This window comes from Hyla sarda, chromosome 8, assembly GCF_029499605.1.
Source record: "Hyla sarda isolate aHylSar1 chromosome 8, aHylSar1.hap1, whole genome shotgun sequence".
Classification (NCBI taxonomy): domain Eukaryota; kingdom Metazoa; phylum Chordata; class Amphibia; order Anura; family Hylidae; genus Hyla; species Hyla sarda.
Window position 1 is genome coordinate 201,906,333 of NC_079196.1, and position 21,168 is coordinate 201,927,500.

At 43.0% G+C, this 21,168-nt stretch overlaps 1 protein-coding gene across 2 annotated transcripts; it reads right to left on the reverse strand.

Annotated features, from left to right (window-relative positions):
• Positions 1 to 317: 317 nt before the first annotated feature.
• Positions 318 to 21,092, reverse strand: LOC130284599 (major facilitator superfamily domain-containing protein 1-like). Of its 2 annotated transcripts, XM_056535077.1 has the most exons (14): positions 20,983 to 21,092; positions 20,804 to 20,842; positions 17,045 to 17,145; positions 15,063 to 15,187; positions 12,870 to 12,925; positions 9,342 to 9,485; positions 8,983 to 9,141; positions 8,694 to 8,809; positions 7,692 to 7,792; positions 7,176 to 7,287; positions 6,512 to 6,649; positions 4,575 to 4,714; positions 3,511 to 3,622; positions 318 to 830 (listed from the first exon to the last, which is right to left on the reverse strand). In XM_056535077.1, exons 2-14 carry the CDS (start codon positions 20,823 to 20,825, stop codon positions 714 to 716), a joined length of 1,443 nt encoding a protein of 480 aa, XP_056391052.1. In that variant the 5' UTR covers positions 20,826 to 20,842; positions 20,983 to 21,092; the 3' UTR covers positions 318 to 713. The 2 variants fall into 2 exon arrangements, with proteins under 2 accessions (XP_056391052.1, XP_056391053.1); XM_056535078.1 differs by lacking the exons at positions 20,804 to 20,842; positions 20,983 to 21,092 and adding an exon at positions 20,562 to 20,657.
• Between the last annotated feature and the right edge of the window lie 76 nt (positions 21,093 to 21,168).

Below are 21,168 nucleotides of genomic sequence, written 5' to 3' on the forward strand. Positions count from 1 at the left end.
CACTGTACATAGTATCTATTGAGGACGTCGTCACAGAAGACGGGATTGTCTATCTGAACTGCACTCTCTTTAGGATGCTGCACACAATATTTAAACGACAGTACCTCAGGGTTGCTGTGCAAAAAGACTAATTACATTTGGTGTTATTTTGACTATATCTACAAACAGTTGAATTATTCTATACATGAATCTATATTATATATATTTTTAGTGACAATTTTTTTATTTTATTTGCAAGAGCCCTGCAGATGACACTCCCTACAAGCATATTATTGTATTTTATGAGATATAAATAAAACCACTGTTATACATATCTGACTGTATTTTATTGATATAGAACCATTATACATAATAAACCTCAAATCCAAGGTTACATTTTAAGACCAGTCTTGAGGAAAGTGCCCCTTCTATATTTATTACTTTATATTGCACCATAGCCTGTCACAGGCCCGAGAACTAAAGTTGGTAATGCTTTATGAATGAAGGTGACAAAATGTTTCCCGACAGCAAATCCAATGGTTCTATCTGCTACAATAGGATCAGTTTATGGGTTATAGCACCAGTTTTCTTTATATCTTGTATATGAGGGTGCTACAATTAGTACGTGTAGCATTTAGCGTTTCCAGATTAGTGATTTATTATCTAGGCTGTGAATGTAAACCTGTGTTCAGCTGCGTAACCAGTCTGTTCTACGTAATACAGAGCGGTGTCCGCTAGTTTATAGACCTCTGGTCGTCCTCCTCAGATAGGATCGGGGTTCTGTCAGACTCTTCCCGGGACTCTTGCTCCACCTGAGGTCTCTTCTTTGTCATTTTGTTTAATGTGCCTCCCTGCAAAAGTGAAGGGGGGGGGGGGGGGGGGGGAAATAGGTCCGTCAACTGTGCAGCAAAACTAGGGCTATGTCCACACAACAGAATGTCAGTCTGGAAAACACGCGCAGACATTCCGCATATTGCAGGTGCGGGCAGAACTTGCCGGTGATCAGAAATGTGATGGCAACGCATTTCGGAGCAGGTTACATCGAAATAATTGACATGTCAAATCTTTCAGCAAAAGCTGGAAACGGGATTTCCACAGCAGTAAATTCTACCTTGTGCACGGTGCAGCAGACTCCCATTGAAAACAATTGTATTGAAACAAAAAAATAGGGTAAATACCGTTTGGTGTGTACATAGATTATATGCTAAACTCTCACCCTCTACCTACCTCAAGTACTTGTATTAGAGAGGTCTTCCATATTTTTGGATGGCCTCTTGTGGTGGTGCAGCCTTCCTGGTGACCGGAGTCCTAGGGCTGGTATAGATCTCTTGGAAGAGATAACTGCAAAATTCCAGGTTCTAGTGGCGCTCCCACTCCGAAATATACTCAGGCAGATGTAGGAAGTTGTATAACACAATGTCTTTTTATACCCGTATGCTTAGACGCGTTTCGGGACCTGCAAGTCCCTTTTTCAATAAGGGTGTAGGCTATACTCACTGAAAAGGACTTGCAGGTCCCGAAACACGTCTAAGCATACGGGAATAAAGAGATATACGCAGGCAGATGTAGGAAGTTGTATAACAGAATATTTCAGAGTGGGAGCGCCACTAGAACCTGGAATTTTGCAGTTATCTCTCCCAAGAGATCTAATCACTGAAAACAATGGGACTCTGCTGCAGCAGAATTTCAGAGCAGAATTTTTTCCCCCACCCTATAGCACAGTGGTCTTCAACCTGCGGACCTCCAGATGTTGCAAAACTACAACTCCCAGCATGCCCGGACAGCGCATGCTGGGAGTTGTAGCTTTGCAACATCTGGAGGTCCGCAGGTTGAAGACCACTGCTATAGCAGAACTATTTTGGTTTGTACACAATTGTCAGAGCCAATGTTCACATGTGCGGAATCCCGTAGCGGCAGAGCCCCATTGTATTCAATGGGATTTTGCTGCGCTATATTCATGCCAGATGTTTCTGCCACGGAAATTCTGATTTCCGTGTCCGCAGAAAGAATGAACCTGTCCGTTCTTTCTGCAGACTCCGCACGGAATGCATAGCAGTCTACAAGACATTACCGTGCGGTCCTAGCGCCAGCTTGTTATGCCGGTGTCCGCAGAATGTCCAGAGATTTTCCATGAGGATGTTCCGAGGTGTGAACATAGCCTTATGGTTCTGTATGCTCACACCTGGACTGAGTAAGGAAGGGGAATTTATCAGCGTAGAGTTTTGCACAATGTACAAGCTGCTGAGTGGTATTCCCCAGTTCCTGCGCAAAATTTATAATGAGGTCCATGAAACCTTTATTAATTTGGATAATGCAAAAAAAAAAGAATGAAAAGCTTACACAGATTCCTAAGCCAGCTGGTCACTGGGGTATATTTGCGCAAAAATAATTTGTGTGATAAATTTAACACAACCAGTGAATCTGCGAACCAGGACCCCCTGGAGGCGCACTGCAAGAAAAAATACGAAGGCAGCGCAGACAAAATAATTATTGTAATTAGACGATAAGTCAATGCGCAAAATAAGAACACACTGCACACACAATTTTGCAGGTGCCCACCAGTTGATAACTTAAAGGGGTACTCCGGCCCTAAGACATCTTATCCCCAAGACTCCGTCCCCGTGTGATGTCAAGCCCCGCCCCCTCAATGCAAGTCTATGGGAGGGGGCGGGGCGGGAAGTCACACGGGCGGCGGAGTCGTGACGTCATGATACTCCGTCCCTGTGGTCGGGAGGCATAAGACTTTGAGCCTCCAGCGCTTCCTGCAGTGCTTACAGGTGGGTGCTGCATGCTAGATTGCGGGGGTCCCCAGCGATCAGACATCTTATCCACTATCCTTTGGATAGGGGATAAGATGTCTTTGGGCCGGAGTACCCCTTTAAAATGTATCTGTAAGGAACAATGTGGGAGATTTATCAAAACCTGTCCAGAGGAAAAGTTCACCAGTTGCCCATAGCAACCAATCAGATCGCTTCAAGTAAAAAAAAAAAAAAAAAAGCGATCTGATTGGTTGCTATGGGCAACTGGTGAACTTTTCCTCTGCACAGGTTTTGATAAATCTCCCCAGATATCGGCTCTTAGAAGTAATACACAATATGATAGTGTGTGACAGGATTATCCTAAACCTATAAACCTGTGCCGCCATATAGTGCTTCTAGCAGAGGGTGCCTGTTGCTGCAATTCTGCTTACTAAGTGTATACCTGGTGCCCGAGCCCGTTACATGACACTGGGGTGGATAATGGAGGAGATTGGACATGAAATGGCGGGATTTCACCATTTATTTATTATAGCGCATCGCATATCGAAATCGCAATTTTTAGCCCCATAATCGCAATTGCACATTTTCCCCATATCGTGCAGCCCTAATACAGACTAAGATAATCAATGGTGACGCAGTCAGGTTCAGATTTGGCTGCATTTACTGTAAGTTTCCCCAACACTACTCTACAGTATAGAGTACGGGCGCATACTGGATATCAGTGTAATACATGTGCATGCGGTAGAACAGGGACCCGATATTGTACAATTACCTGTTTCTTGTCCACTATATTTAAGGTCACGCACGTGACTATACAAGCAATGGTATTTGCCAGCATGAAAATCATCATTTGTTGCCATCGCCATAATGGGATCTTTGATTCACTGTAGGAACAGAAATGGGGGGGAAAAAAAAGTGGTTACATAATAAAAATGTCAGTATTTAAAGGACCCCCCCCCCCGTGATCAGACACTTATCCCCTATCCAGTGGATATATATATATATATATATATTTTTTTTTTCCTGCTGCGGATTTCCTTTAACAACTTCTCAGTATTAAAGGGGTACTCCGGCGCTAAGACATTTTATCCCCTATCCAAAGGATAGGGGATAAGATGCCTGATCGCTGGGGTCCCCCCGTGATCTTGCACGGCGCACCCCGTTAGAATCAGTCCCCGGAGCATGTTCGCTCCAGATCTGATTACTGGCGATCACGGGGGCGGAGCATTGTGACGTCACGGCCCCGCCCCCGGGTGATGACACGCTCCGCCCCCTCAATGCAAGCCTATGTGAGGGGGCGGGACCCCCCGCGATCAGGCATCTTATCCCCTATCCTTTGGATAGGGGATAAGATGTCTTAGCGCCGCAGTACCCCTTTAATTACTAAAATTCTGAAATGGTAACCTCATTTAAAAAAACAAAAAAAATAAAACTTTCGACATGTTGCTCAGACATGTCAAAAGTTTTGATCTTACTCTAGAAACCTACTGCGATAACTAGCCGGGGAAGTTTGCGTAGCGCGACACTCACACCCAATCAAACCGATCTGAACTCTTCGCTATATAAGCCTATGCTGCGCAAAAGGGCTGGCTGGCTGGGGAATGGAGCGCAGCATTTCCCCGGTAACTTGTAACCTGTGATTGCTGTGGGTCTAAGGAATGAGACCCAGCGCAATCTAAACTTTTCACATTGCTGGGCAACAAGTCAAAAGTTATTTTTTTAATGATAGTAACGCCTGAAGTTTCTATCCCCCCAGGAATCACTGACCTGTTGGCCGGACATCAACTCTCCCAGGAGGTTCAGTCCGGCAGAATTTAGCATTTCTTCTATACATACCTGGATTTGGTACCAAGAATTCTGCCAACGATAAGATTGGAAATCCCAATGCCAATCATCTGTACGGAGGTGGCGAGACCCATGGCAGTTCCCAGAGTAGCTTGTGGGACCACAAGAGGGATTGATGGCCACATGCTTGCCTAAAATATAGGATCAGAAAGCAGGTCACATTGTGTCCGATATTTACTAGTAAGTTAAGCCAAATTGCAGTTATCTTGTCAGAAACCGAATCTGATGGTCACATACAGTCCTGGGAGACTTCAGTGTCATCCCTGACTTTTCTAAGCAATTGGGGCACACTAAAACTTCTTTTCTTTACGACCAGTGTTTCCCAACCCGGGTGCCTCCAGCTGTTGCAAAACTACAACTCACAGCATGTATGCAGCCTCCTGGCCCCCCCCCCCCCCCCCAGTGAAGATATAATGAAAAGTAAATTAAGTTGCATATAATACCATAAGGCTGTGTTCACACCTTTTTAGGTTTTTAATTACAATTAAATCATTATTAGGATTATGAGATCATAAATGTAGGACACTTCTCAAATCTTTTTCTGGCTTTGTATTGATTAATTGCATAATAATTAATGTATCAATTAATTATATATTTAATTAGAAAACCTTCAATTTAATGCAACATTCATTTTTTATGTTAATAATAAAATAAATACATAAAAAAAAATTAAATTAATAAAATAAATAATTAAATATAAAAATACAGGGCATTGTTTTCCAACCGGTATGCCCTCAGCTGTTGCAAAACTACAACTCCCAGCATGCCCGGACAGCCGTTGGCTGTCCGCGCATGCTGGGAGTTGTAGTTTTGCAACAGCTGGAGGCACCCAGGTTGGGAAACTCTGTGCTAGACTGTGCAGCACATTTGCAGTTTGTGGCTTCCTACCTGGCTTCCTTACTGGTCCCTATTAAAATATATCTTTCCCGATTCCATTCCGTGCACAGGGAGAGACTGGGCCCTGTTCTGGAGTTTGTAGGATGACAGGGACTAGGTCTCCAATTGTGGAGGGTCCCACCTCTGGGACACCCCCCCTTACAATCCCCTATCCTGTGGAATACCTGATTATGGTACAATTACATGTATTTTGTAGCAGATTTTCTTACTGACTCAGGCCCCTTTCACACTACAGGTATGCTCCTTTAAAAAAAAAAAAAAAAAAAAAAAAAAAAAAAAAAAACCTCCGCTATTACTCCAGTCAAAAGAAGAAAAAAATTGTGAAAAACCAGATGTTTAAATTTTACATTGAAGTCAAAAATAAAAACTGACTTAAAAAAAAACAATAACTGATGTTATCCGTTTGTATCCGTTATTGTTCAGTTAATAAACCAAAAAAAAGAATTTTTTTTGTTCAGAAGTAAAAACGGATAAAAAAAAAAAAAAAACAACATTGAAAAAACGGACGCAAAGGGATGACATTAAAGGCTCATCCATTTCCCATAGACTTCAATGTTAAATGTACTGTATCCGTTTTTTCTTCCGTTTTTTTATTTGACAGAAGAAAAAATGCTGCATGTGCCATTTTTTCTGCCGTCAAAAAAACGGAAATGAGTGCAGACGGGTGCAAACTGATTGTAAAAAAATCCTATTGACATGAATGGGATTTTTTTTTTTACCGTTTTTAATCCGTTTACAGCCTGCAGGAATGGAGCCGAAACGGGGATAAAAAACGGGGACAGGCTGGTGAGTCCTGCAGGAACGCCGTTCCCATACCGTCCAGGGACCACCCCCCAGGTCCCACATTTAACTGTTAACGCAGCCATATGCTTGTAGTTTAGCGCCTGTCAGGGCATGCTGAGACGTGTAGTTTTGCAAAAGGTGAAGAGCACTGCTCTAGAGTTGTGTTGGTAAGCACAAGCTCTAGGTTTAATGCCACTTTAAATAAATAAAAAAACGTAACTTATAATATTAAAATCTTTATACTTTACCGCTGCAAAGGAGTAAGTGACTCCAAGCCATATGGTGGACACCAGCGGTGGGACAAAGGTGAATGCCAACAAGGCAAACACTGGCAACGTCAGTATCGCACAAAGGACTGCCAGCACCCCCCTCAGGCCTATATAGTCCTATGAAGTGCAAAAGAATAAGAGGTTAAGTGCTTAAAGGGGTTATCCAGGAAAAAAACTTTTTTATATATATCAACTGGCTCCGGAAAGTTAAACAGATTTGTAAATTACTTCTATTAAAAAAATCTTAATTCTTTCTTTCAGAGCTGCTGAAGTTGAGTTGTTCTTTTCTGTCTAAGTGCTCTCTGATGACACCTGTCTCGGGAACCGCCCAGTTTAAAAGCAAATGCCCATAGCAAACCTCTTCTACTCTGTGCAGTTCCCAAGACAAGCAGAGATGTCAGCAGAGAGCACTGTTGCCAGACAGAAAACAACAACTCAACTTCAGCAGCTGATAATTATTGAAAGGATTAAGATTTTTTTAATAGAAGTAATTTACAAATCTGTTTAACTTTCTGGAGCCAGTTGATATATAAAAAAAAAAAGGTTTTCCCTGGAATACCCCTTTTAGTTAAACATGGACAATTTTTTATAAAAAAAAAAATTCTATAAATAGAATAAAAAAATAAAAAAAGCGAAAACCTACTATTAATATTCCAACAGCCGCAGACAGAACCAGAGAGCTGTCATACACAGCCCCAGCTATATAAGACGCCATCTGCTGGTCATAGCCATCATACTTGTCTTGAATAAATTTGCTGGTAAAAAGAAAATAAGGCATCAGCTGCGGAAAGAGATTAATCCTTAAACTACCATTATGACTAGAACAGTGTTTCTGAACCAGGTTTCCTCCAGCTGTTGCAAAACTACAACCCCCAGCATGCCTGAGCTGTCCGTGCATGCTGGGAGTTGTAGTTTTACAACAGCTGGAGGCACCCTGGTTGGGAAACACTGCTCTAAGGAATATGTCCTAGTAATACAATTCCTCTACATCAGTGGTCTCCAACCTGCGGAGCTCCAGATGTTGCAAAACTACAACTCCCAGCATGCCCGGACAGCCGTTGGCTGTCCGGGCATGCTGGGAGTTGTAGTTTTGCAACATCTGGAGGTCCGCAGGTTGGAGACCACAGCTCTACATCATCCACAGAAATGCATTGCGTACCTGGCATCAGCCACGAAAGGAAATATTCCATTGTAGAAAAACATGATGGTCAAAACCAAGAGCCAATAACGTAATGGCAGTCGCCGGATGTCTTGAACTCGCTGGAAGTATAGAAAAAAATAAAGAAAGAAAGAAAAGCAAACACAAATTAATTTAAAAAACAAAAAAAAGACATAACTGTGATAGGGACAACCAATGGTCATATGCTCTTAAGATATTCTGAGATTATAGCAGGACAACAGCTCCCAGTTTGGTTGACTTGGCGCGCTCATGTATTACAATAGTGTATCCCAATCAGTGTGCCTGGGCATGCTGGGATTTGTAGTTTTGCAACAGCTGGAGGCACGCTGGTTGGGAAACAATGAATGACATGGGTATCTATTTACATCCACTATGTTAGAATCCATTTGCCTTCCATCACTGTCGGCATCTTTCTCAGCAGACTGCAACTCCTTAAAGGCTTGTGCAGCCATCAACACTTGGGGAATCACTGCGCCCCCCCCCCCCCCCAACAATCTTGACAATGGGGGTCCCAAGCCTCCTGTGGGAATGAAGCAGCAGTTGCACATGTTCACTGCCATTCCATCTTCTCCGCCCCACGATCAAACACTTTTTAAAAGGGGTTGTCCAATGACAGCTGAGTGCAGTTTGCTCCCCCCTCCCCTCCTGTCTGCTCAGGACCAGACCATTGATTAAAACTACTGTGACAAAGAAAGGCTTTGTTCTTCCGTTAAATCTAATGAGCAGTAATATGAGCTCCACCTCTTCACATCACTGGTCTTGTCCTGAGCAAACAGGAGGGGAAGGGTGACAGGGACAGTTTACAAGCCAGACAGAACAGCTGATATGGACAGATCTGTGCACTATGGCTAAAAACATTATATTAGTAAATTGTTTTATAATTTTTACATCATACACAAGATATATATATATATTTTTTTTTTTATCTGGACAACCCCTTCCAGTGCAGTAATAAGAGTCATAATCCATGACCTTACTTACCACTTTCTTGGACTCTTCCTGCATTGCTCCATCCAGCCCAAGCTGCTTCATTCCGACTTTATCCAGGATACTGACCGTAACAGCAGACAATAAGCCCAGGACGCACAGTATGGTTCCTAAACATGAAAAAACACAGAATATACATCATACCGCACCGCTGTTCAGCTGCAGGGAGTGTAGCTGGTAGTTGTAGTCTTGCATCATCTGGAGGGCCGCAACTTGGAGACCACTCCAGTATTTCAAAGACAAATTGTCTAGTTTTAACCCTTGCCCCAAAAAGATTGCTTACCTCCCCAAAGAGTCCATTGGATTCCAAAGTGATCTTCAAACCGCCTAGTGAGGAAGAAATTGAGAACGCTGCCCAACCGTGAGAAAGATAAGGTCAGCCCGAACGCCAGAGCTAGTTCTTTCCCTTTGAACCAGAAGGCTGTGATCCGGTTCTGTACAACTGGGGAGAAAACAGAGGTTATGTATAAGAAAATACAAAGACAATTGACGGAAATGATAAAAACTAGCGGAAGAAAAAGAAGAGGAGCTGCCGCATACAGCAACCCGCCACAGTCTCTGAAAAAGAAGATCTGTAAAGCGATTGGTTGCCATAGGCAAAGGCTCCAGGAATACAGACAACACTGGAAGATGACCTCTTACTTGTCAGCGATCCATTCCCGGATCCGAACAACAGGCGTCCCGTCAACATTAGCGGAAGCAGGTAGGGAGATCCTTTAAAATGTGATCCCAGGGCAAATATGGAGGAGCCGACAACAGTCAGGGAGGAAAACAGGAACAGGCCGACTGAAAGAAACCCAATGTTACTTATTATAGAATGATGATGACCCCCCCCCCCCCCAACTAGTCCACAATTAAAGGGCGTGAACACTTCTGCAACGCCAAACAGTAAATGATTTTTAATAAGGACCGTTTGCAAACATAAATGTGATACTGTGTTGCTGTCACTTTAAAACACTTTGCAAAGCACACAGACACCTTTAAAAGTTTTGATCGGTAGGGGGCTGGGTGTTCAGACCCCAACAAATCGTTAGATCAGTGTTTTTCCCAACCAGGGTGCCTCCAGCTGTTGCAAAACTACAACTCCCAGCATGCCCGGACAGCCTTTGGCTGTCCGGGCATGCTGGGAGTTGTAGTTTTGCAACAGCTGGAGGCCCTCTGGTTGGGAAACAGTGCACTAGATAGAGTCGGGGGAAAAAATGCAGCTGACTGCTTCTCTTCCCAGCTCGCTGCAGGATTTCACGTCTATAATACATCTCCTGCAACATGACGGGGAGAGCAGCAATCAGCCACCCACTTCTCCCAACTCTATCTAGGGATCTTAAAAGGGGTACTCCACTGGAAAACATTTTTTTATTCAGCTGGTGACAAAAAGTTAAACAGATTTGTAAATTACTTCTATAAAAAAAAAAAAATCTTAATCCTTCCAGTACTTATCAGCTGCTGTATACTACAGAGGAAGTTATTTTCTTTTTCAATTTCCTTTCTGTCGTTCACAGTTGTCTTTACTTTTTTCTCCTATATAGTGCAGTTCCCTAAATATACCCAAAAATCTTAATATGTATATATGAGCATCTAGGGTACACTGGTACGCACTCCCGGCTGGTCCTCGATGCACGCCCTCTACGCACGCTGCATCTACGTGCGGTTAGATCTTGAAAACATCCGGCGTGTCACCCCGAATGCACCATTTTCACAGCAGCAGTGGCTCCATGCAGAAAAGGAGTGTGATGAATATTTATTTGGGGGTGTTCATCTGGGATCAGCCGAGCAGGCATAGAAGTGCACCAAGGGGCTAGGAAACACCCCATTCTAGGATTTTTGAGAACAGCTCAGAAACGCAGCCACGTAAGAGAAAAGGGGTTGTGATCAGCATCATACATACTAGCCCGTACCAGCAGGCTTCCCTTTAACCCCTTAACGACGCAGGACGTAAATGTACGTCCTGGTGATGTGGTACTTAACGCACCAGGACGTACATTTACGTCCTGACATTAACCGGGGGCATCAAAGCGATGCCCAGATCATGCGCGGCAGGTCCCGGCTGTGGATCGCAGCCAGGGACCCGCCGGTAATGGCGGACACCCGGGATCCCGCGGATGTCCGCCATTAACCCCTCAGATGCCGTGATCAATACAGATCACGGCATCTGCAGCATCGCGGTCACTTAACAGGATGATCGGACCGCCCGCAGCGCTGCCGCGGCGATCCGGTCATCCTGCACAGCAGACGGAGGTCCCCTCACCTGGCTCCGCTGTCTTCCGGGAGTCTTCTGCTCTGATCTGCCTTCCTGCAGACCAGAGCAGAAGATGACCGATAACCCTGATCAGTGCTGTGTCCTATACATAGCACTGAACTGGATTAGCAATCGAATGGTTGCTATAAATAGTCCCCTATGGGGACTATAAGAGTGTAAAAATAAAAGTAAAAAAAGTAAAAAAAAAAGTAAAAAAAAAAAAAAATAAAATAAGGGAAAAACCCCCTCCCCCAATAAAAACGTCCCTATTTTACCCCCAAAAAGTGTAAAAAATATATTTTATACACATATTTGGTATCGCCGCGTGCGTAAATATCCGAACTATTAAAATAAAATGTAAATGATCTCGTACGGTGAACGGCGTGAACGTAAAAAAAAAAAGTCCAAAATAGCTGCTTTTTTATAACATTTTATTCCAAAAAAAAAAATGTATAAAAAATGTAATAAAAGTTTTGTATAAGCAAATATGGTATTAATAAAAAGTACAGATCATGGCGCAAAAAATGAGCCCTCATACCGCCGCTTATACGGAAAAATGAAAAAGTTATAGGTCTTCAAAATAGGGGGATTTTAAACGTACTAATTTGGTTAAAAAGTTTGCGATTTTTTTAAGCGCAACAGTAATAGAAAAGTGTATAATCATGGGTATCATTTTAATCGTATTGACCCAGAGAATAAAAAACACATGTCATTTTTACTATAAATCGTACGGCGTGAAAACAAAACCTTCCAAAATTTGCAAAATTGCGGTTTTCTTTTTAATTTCCCACACAAATAGTACTTTTTGGTTGCGCCATACATTTTATGGTAAAGTGAGTTATGGCATTACAACGGACAACTGGTCGCGCAAAAAACAAGCCCTCATACTAGTCTGTGGATGAAAATATAAAAGAGTTATGATTTTTTGAAGGGGAGGAGGAAAAAACGAAAGCGTAAAAATAAAATTGTCTGAGTCCTTAAGGTCCAAATGGGCTGAGTCCTTAAGGGGTTAAAAAGAAAACTTCCATTAGTGTCAACGCACTAAACTGTTGGTACAGGCAGGTAATGTGGGTGACACTGATGATAGCCATACTTACCTGTCCTGATCCGAGGTCCTGTTCTCCAGCTGTCTTCTTCAGTTTAGGGCGCAGGCAGAGCTTCTGAACGTCATCGCTAGAGATGAGCGAATTTACAGTAAATTCGATTAGTCACGAACTTCTCGGCTCGGCAGTTGATGACTTATCCTGCATAAATTAGTTCAGCTTTCAGGTGCTCTGGTGGGCTGGAAAAGGTGGATACAGTCCTAGGAAAGAGTCTCCTAGGACTGTATCCACCTTTTCCAGCCAACGGGAGCGCCTGAAAGCTGAACTAATTTATGCAGGATAAGCCATCAACTGCCGAGCCGAGAAGTTCGTGCCGAATCGAATTTACTGTAAATTTGCTCTTCTCTAGTCATCGCTGCTGTTTTCCCAAGTCTGCTCGCAACAGGTTCCAACAGAGAAACAGCAGCGGTGACATCAGGAACCTCCACCCATGCCCCAAGCCAGCCGCAGGAACGAAAGGAAGCGAGAACAATAGGGGAAGAACGGGACCACGGATTGGGGACAGATAAGTATGGTTAGCAGTGTCACCCGCACTACCTGCCTGTACCAACAAGCTATTGCGATGATATGAATAACAGTTTTTCTTTAAAAACACAGCAGCACATGTATCAATAATGGTGTGTAGGATGGGTTTGGAATGGTCACATTTGAAAAGGGGTATACTCTGCATCTGTGGCACCAGCTGTTCTGACACTACAACTCCCAGCATGCCTGCGGACAGCCTAGGTATTCTGGTTTGGAATCATTCTGCTGCTGTTGTAAATTATTATAAATGTACATTCACCATGAGCCCCAGGCCAACACTGAGTGAACAATATCCTATATACTCACATCTGTTCCCCAGCTTGTCGATAAGAAATCCAGCCATGATAACCACCAAGGCATTCCTGGAGGGGGGAAAAAAAAGCAGAAAAATCTATTCCTTGGTGTTTTTTACCTTCAAATATTTTTGAAAATGAATCCTGATCATGTCCTGCTTGCACAGTTGCGCACTTTAGCAGCTACGTTCCTAAATTCCTGTAATGCGTCAACCAAATAAAAAATATGAAGCCGCTAGGTGAACACAACTAAGACAAGGTTTGTGTATACAGTCCCTAGGAAGACCTGCGTTTTGAATTTTCCATACTTTATGGGCCTATTTTCTGTATACTGTGCATTTTTGATGTCTGACAAAAATTAAAGAATAACTCTCTTTTTGCTATGTTTTTAAGTTTTTGGGCCTAAAAAGGAAAAGTGGGGTGAAAAAGTTACAAACAATAAATTCCCCCCCCATGTGCCTGACTAAAAAGACTTTTGGGGGAAGATACATAGCACTATGCACTGTGATCAACCTGGGGAATTTGATGTCTGGCCATCTACGTTTACACTTTCTAAGGCTGCATTCACACCACGTTTTGCAATACAGTTCCCGTATCAGGTTTTTGATAAACGGATTCCTCAAAACGCGACTAGACTGTATCAAGAACTGTGTACAAATTTTAATCCGTATACGGTTTGAAAAATGACGTTCGGTTGCATCTGTTTTTTAAGAAAAAAACTTATACGTTTTTAACTTTTCACTCCATTATGAATAAAGTTTCACTTGTTTGATTGAAATTCCAAGAAAAAAAAACTGTGCAAAGTCAAAAACCGTAAGGTGAAAACCGGATGGAACCGTACACACATACGGTTCTATACGGTTCCCATTGACTCCCATGTTTAAAAATGTATACGTTTCAATACAGTTTTTCACCCGAACCAAAAACTGTGGTAGGCTATGGTTTTGGGTACAGGAAAAAAAACTGACAAAACCGTACAGGATGCAAAACGGACACAACCTGATGCATCGTTTGGCATACGGCTTTCAATACGGTTCCATATGGTTTTCAAATTGAAAACATATACAGGAACTGTATTGCCAAAATGTGGTGTGAACCCAGCCTAAGGCTGGGTTCACACTACGTTTTTGCCATACTGTTTTCAATCCGTTTTTCTAAAGAAAACCGTATGGCAAAAAAACAGATGGAACAGTATGGAAAAAAGTAAACCGTATGCGTTTTTAAACAGTATACTGTTTTTAAAAGTGCATACAGTTAAAAAAAAACAAAAACATAAGTTTTTGAAAATTTTGTCCATTTTTAATGGGAGGGTTCTTGGGTGGGGACTTTAGGATTCAAATGCGCATGTGCAAAGTAAAAACGTATACGTTTTTCCCGTATGGAACCGTATACATGTGCATTTCCCATTGACGTCCATGTTTAAAAAAAACGTATACGGTTGCAGTACTGTTTTTAAACCGGAGTCAAAACCGTGGTTGACCACGATTTTGTCTCCAGTTTAAAAACCGTACTGCAACCGCATACGTTTTTTTTTTAACATGGACATCAATGGGAAACGCACATGTATACAGTTCCATACGGCAAAAACGTATACGTTTTTACTTTGCACATGCGCATTTGAATCCTAAAGTCCCCACCCAAGACCCCTCCCATTAAAAATGGACAAAATTTTCAAAAACTTTTGTTTTTTTTTTAATAAAAACTGACGAAACTGTATGCACTTTTAAAAACAGTATACTGTTTAAAAACGCATACGGTTTACTACTTTTTCCATACTGTTCCATCTGTTTTTTTCCCCATACGGTTTTTGATAGAAAACGTATGCGGGAACTGTAGTTGAAAAACATAGTGTGAACCCAGCCTAAGAAAGACAGCTTTAGCAATTTTTTTGTGTGTGCATAGTGATGAGTGGTGGGTGCTGACCAATGGACTAAAATCCTTGTGTCTATAGGGCAGTGTTTCCCACCCAGGGTGCCTCCAGCTGTTGCAAAACCACAACTCCCAGCATGCCCGGACAGCCAAAGGCTGTCCGGGCATGCTGGGAGCTGTGGTTTTGCAACAGCTGGAGGCACCCTGGTTGGGAAACACTGCTATAGGGGATGAAGAATTCTTTCTCCTTATCGAAAGACCTGTCTCATTGCAGGAGAACAGTCCAATGAGGCTAGCAAACAAGATGGCAGACTAGTTTAATGCTATTTATACTTACGTCCAGGCATAGATGGCATATAATAGGTTATACTGCTCTGGGGTCATGCCAAGCCCCTCCACACAGTTGTCACTGCTATTACCATGGGTGCTGTTAGGGCGACTGCCATTTGTACATGTCAGGTTCTGTAGGTTCAGAAGAGAGGAAAACAAAGAAACATTACTATTAAGTCATCTGCAGGAACTATAGGTCTATAAGATGTTCAGGGGTACTCCGATGGGAAAAAAATGTTTTTTATTAACTGGTGCCAGAAAGCTAAACAGATTTGTAAATTACTTATATTAAAAAAAAAATCTTAATCCTTCCAGTACTTATTAGCTGTTGAATACTACAAAGAAAATTATTTTATTTTTGGAACCCAGAGCTCTCTGCTGACATCATGACCACAGTGCTCTCTGCTGACATCTCTGTCCATTTTAAGAACTGTCCAGAGTAGGAGCAAATCCCCATAGCAAACATATGCTGCTCTGGACAGTTCCTATAATGGACAGAGATGTCAGCAGAGAGCACTGTGCTCGTGATGTCAGCAGAGAGCTCTGTGTTCCAAAAAGAAAATAATTTCCTCTGTAGTATTCAGCTGCTAATAAGTAGTGGAAGGATTAAGATTTTTTTAATAGAAGTAATTTACAAATCCGTTTAACTTTCTGGCAACAGTAGATTTAAGAAAAAAAGTTTTCCACGGGAGTACCCCTTTAAAGATTCCACTAGAAGCCTCTGACACAGACTGCGTCGAAAAAAAAAAAAGTTTGGAAAACAGTGCAGCATGGATGGAGCACTATTTTATCCAGTAGAATGCCAGATAGCGTGAAGGAAACCTGATAAACCCCATTAGGGTGCGATCGCACATAGAAAGTCCACTGCGCATTTCATAAAGCTGCGTACAATTTTATTTTGTGACATAAAATCTGCAGTGGATTTGCTACCCATTGACTTTAGAGGGTAGAAAGTACTCTACTAACTCGCAGGAATTCTTGCGAGTTCTACACTACATGGGTCAGGTGCAAAGTGCACCACTGATTATTGTACCTGGAGCATGGATTCTCATCAAAATGACAGGTGTCCCTGCACTGAATGAGGTGCTCAAGAGCAGCAGGTACAGCAGATCTGTTGCACTACTCTTGGTCTTCTTGAGCTGGGCCTGAGGCTATACAGCCACAGGGTTCAGTTTGGTCTGAGCAGCAGGCATGCACAGTCAGCCAGGAAGGAGTTAAGTGGTGATGATGTGCATTGTTCTTTTGGGCTAGACCAGCGTTTTCCAGCCAGGGTGCCTCCACCTGCTACAAAACTACAACACCCAGCATGCCCGGACAGCCTTTGGCTGTCCGGGCATGCTGGGTGTTGTAGTTTTCAAACAGTTGGAGGCTCCCTGGTTGGAAAAAACTAGGCTAGACAATAAGCAGCAATTTATTTAGATTGCAGCTTACTGTCACCCCTATTTAGATTGCAGCTTACTGTGACCCCAGTGCTGAGGTCACTGTGGCCGGCCTAGTGAGGAAGGAGTTAAAGGAGTAGTCCAGTCCTGAAAAACGTATCACCTATCCTAAGGCTAGTGGATAAGTTTCCGAACCCAGGGGGGGGGGCTGGTTAGTCCGACAGCGTGTCGACCACCGATCTCCCGTAAGGGGGCGTGTCGACCACCGTACGAAGCCGCGGCTGACATGCCCCCTCAATACAGTGCTATAGCAGGGCCGGAGATTGCCGAAGGCAGCGCTCCAGCTCTACCATAGAGTTTTGTATTGAGGGGGCGTGTCAGCCGCGGCTTTGTGCCGAGGTCGACACGCTCCCTTCCCCGCGGGCTGCCGTCCCCCCCGCGATCTGAAACTTATCCCCTATCCTTAGGATAGGAGATACGTTTCTAAAAACTACTCCTTTAAGTGGCTCAATGAGGGGCTACACAGTAAGAAGTGATCTATGCGGATCTAAGCAGCAGGACAGCCTGTGATCAGGCTAAAGGTGGACCAATGTGTAAGTAAGGCACTCACCCCCTGAAACTGGTCCTGGAGGACGCTGGGAATATCGAAGCAAAAATATGAGCCGAACGTGAGCAGGCAGTTAAAGAACAGCACCACAAAGCGGTAATAGGCTGCAAGAAAAATAGTAAAAAAAAGTCAGAATATGGGGCAAGCACTATTTGTGGTGCTGTTAAAGAGGCACTGTCATTGTTAAAAACTTTTCATATATTGCAGGACTCATTATAATATGACATTTCACAATATACACCTGTTAAAAAAAAATTCAAGCTCAAAATAGCCACCACTAGGGGTCGCCTGTCTTTTAGCCAGACAGACTAGTCTAGATTTTACAGCATACTGCATACCAGCTGTAAAGCATACCAGTATCCAGTATAGGAGATTTCTATTGTGTATGCAAAACTACAGAGAAAGGATGTGTGGACATGCTGGGAGCTGTAGTTTTACAACAGCTGGAGGCAACACTGCTCTAACAAAGTTATTTACAAACACTGCAGCTTCAGTTGTTACTAAACTACAACTCCCAGCATGCTGAAATAGTCAAAGCTTTCTCGGACTTCTGAATGACAAAGAAGTTGATCAGACATTCAAGAGTCTGTGAAAGATGAATGACACACATAGTGACAGCTATGCTGATTAGCATCCAGCTTTACTAGGAGAAGATAAAACAGATAGAACATGTATTCATAAAAATGCTGTACTTTTATCTAAAAAATCCTTGCTCTAATTTTATAAAGATCTATTCTTATATTTATACATTTTATCCTGTTATGAATTCACCATAATGTCTTCTGATTACTGCAGGCAAGCTCCAAGTATCTTCCTCTGTGTAACATGACACAGCATAAAACCAGAGAGGAAAGGGTTACAGAGTAGAGAGTACTGATTGGCTGACTGCACAGGCTTGCTCCTGTGAGGGAGACAGACTGACACGCCCCCTCCAGCCTGCACAATGAAAAAGTAACTCACCAGCAGATAAATGCTTATATCTCTGGATATATAGGTCCGAGACACATAAACATTATATGCACATGATCAGGATTGGGTCCCGAGTAACATCACTTTTTTCTTTTTTTTGTACTATGACAGGTACGCTTTAAATACAATCCATTGTATCTCTGTTTGAATAGAACCTTATCGGGAGGTTTATCAAAACCTGTCCTGAGGAAAAGTTGCCCAGTTGCCCATAGCAACCAATCAGATCGCTTCTTTCATTTCTAACGAGGCCTCTGCAAAATGAAAGAAGCGCTCTGATTGGTTGCTATGGGCAACTCGGCAACTTTTCTTCTACACAGGTTTTGATAAATCTCCCCCTTTGGGTACGATCACATATGCATATGTTGCTGCAGATTTTCCGCAACAGATTTTGCTACTCATTGAAGTCAATGGGTATATAATCAGTTGTAGAAAATCTGCAGCAAAATCTGCATGTGTGAACGTAACCTAAAAGTCTCAAAAATCCCATATTTTTTATATAGCAGATCATATGTGATCAATGGTAAAGAGAGGAGGTTGAATAATCACATATCAGACAATTGCTTAGAATACAGTTCCCTATGAGTCACAGCGCCCCCCAGTGCTGAAGCTTCTTCCACTATAAGAGGCCACATCAGAGTGGGGAGTGGGGGGGACTTAAAACTTCTGTCCAACTTCTCTGTTACGACATCTAGAATGAAGGTGATAACACAAAACTGTGCAGTCAGGCCCCACACTGTGCCCTGTGCCCTGGAGATGTGACCCACAGATGCTGAGACAGCAGAGCAGACAGGATGCACATCTGCCGGAGGATCGTGCTCCTCTATTACTCATTTACTTTCACCATGCGGCGCCGAGCAATGGAGGAAAAAACTGCTGCAGCGTCATGAATGTCCATGTATACTGCTGTGTCAGATGGCAACTAAAGGGGATCCGTGATCAAGTTTACCAATGGTAGATTTCGGGTACAGACATTTTTGTAACTGTAAATCTGAAAGAAACACCATAAAAAAACTGGCATGTCACTTTGCACCCTTTTTTTTTTGGGGGGGGGGGGGGGGGAAGAGTGTTGGGTTTTAGTCTTGATGTTCTTTTCTTTGGCATTGTTTTAGCCTGTGTTTTTATCCTGAGAGGTCATGTGATTTTTTTTCATCATGTGTCAATAGAAATCCTTGAAAAAAAATAAAAATCACATGACTTGTCAGGATAAAAACGCAGGGTAAAACAATCTGGGAGCCAGAAACAAAGCCAATGCTAAACCCACATTTAGCATAAATTTTTTAGCATTATATAATTTTTTTTTTTTGCTCCCATAGACTTCTATGGGAGCAAAATGCCAAGATTTTGTCTAAAAAAAATAAATAAATAAAAGTTGCATATAAAAAAAATTGGCTAAAAACTCACTACATATAGCCCACTTTCAAGGAGGAGGGAGAAGATGCTGAAGTGACTAAAACACCAAAAACAAAAAAATTTAATAAAAAAAAATGATGAGGTTTGCGCAAATTTTTTATTTATTTTTTTAGCCAAGAAAAACAACATACAGGCCTTAGTTAGTTAGTTAGTACGGTTGAAAAAAGAGATACGTCCATCAAGTTCAACCAGGGAATTGAAGGGTAGGGGTGTGGCGGGATATTGGGGAAGGGATGGGATTTTATATTTCTTCATAAGCATTAATGTTATTTTGTTCCAGGAATGTATCTAACCCTGTTGTAAAGCTGTTAATTTTTCCTGCTGTGACCAGTTCCTGAGGTAGACTGTTCTATAAATTCACAGTCCTTATGGTAAAGAAGGCGTGTCGCCCCTTGAGACTAAACCTTTTCTTCTCCAGACGGAGGGAGTGCCCCCTCGTCCTTTGCCTTGATAAATTGGGTTCCCATAGCGTTCTCTGGTGTGCATTTTGTCATCGTGTGCTTGAATACGGTCTTTAACGGGAATACGTGTCACGGTTACCGTCACATGCCACGGCCTTTAGCTGTCCGGGCAGGACTGGAGTAGTAGTTTTGCAATATCTGGAGACACCCTGCCATTATATGATCCCATGCATGGTGTCTCAAGATAAGTTCACCCAGCGTATTATTCCTTATGCGGTTTCGGAAGTGAAAATCGCCTCATTCAATAGATTACCGTATTGTGACCAAAGCATTCACAGTCGGACATGTATTGGGGTGTTGAATGCGTGTATTATGGCACGTAACATGCACGTGTGTATATATATATATATATATATATATATATATATATACACATACATACACACACACACGTTAAAATACGCCATGTGTGATTGGGCTGTTGCAAAACTACAATACCCGACATGCTGGGAGTTGTAGTGCCATAACAAGCCACAGCCTAAAGACCACTACTCTGTAGAACAGTGGTCTCCAACCTGCGAACCTCCAGATGTTGCAAAACTACAACTCCCAGCATGCCCGGACAGCCGTTGGCTGTCCGGGCATGCTGGGAGTTGTAGTTTTGCAACATCTGGAGGTCCGCAGGTTGGAGACCACTCCTGTAGACACTATAGGGGCACATGACATATCATTTACACTACCAAGTCGTTTGAACACTTGTTGCTCCCAAGTCACGTGAACACTTGTTGCTCCCAAGTCACGTGAACACTTGTTGCTCCCAAGTCACGTGAACACTTGTTGCTCCTCTAGTCACCTGACTAGTTGATTTCTCCTCTGGTCACATGACCGTACAGCCGGTCACATGACTCGGGGAGCAGTCACATTAGTTTACAGAGCCCCCCCGGGGTGCACCCTGACACTGGCGGATGATTACAGTACTGACCTTTCTCAGCCGGGGCTGCCATGTCTTCTTCTTAGAGCCCTGTTCAGACACACAAAGAAAACGCAGTTTAGACACAACGAGGGGGCAGCCAGACGGTAAGACACATACATAGCCGAGTGCACACTCAGTACATACAGACACCGGGCACTCACACACACTGCCTCAGCTCTGCTACTCACCCTCAGCTGAGCCCAGCACAAAGCCCTGTCCACAGCCGCACACTGCACCGCCAGGCTCCGGCCCCGCCCACGGAAACTTGATGGACAGGTTACAGGCCACGCCCACTGGTTGCGATCTGGTACAAACCGCTAGGGGCGCTCGAGTACCTCTGTATATAAAATCAGCAGGGACAGAGTTTATAGCTG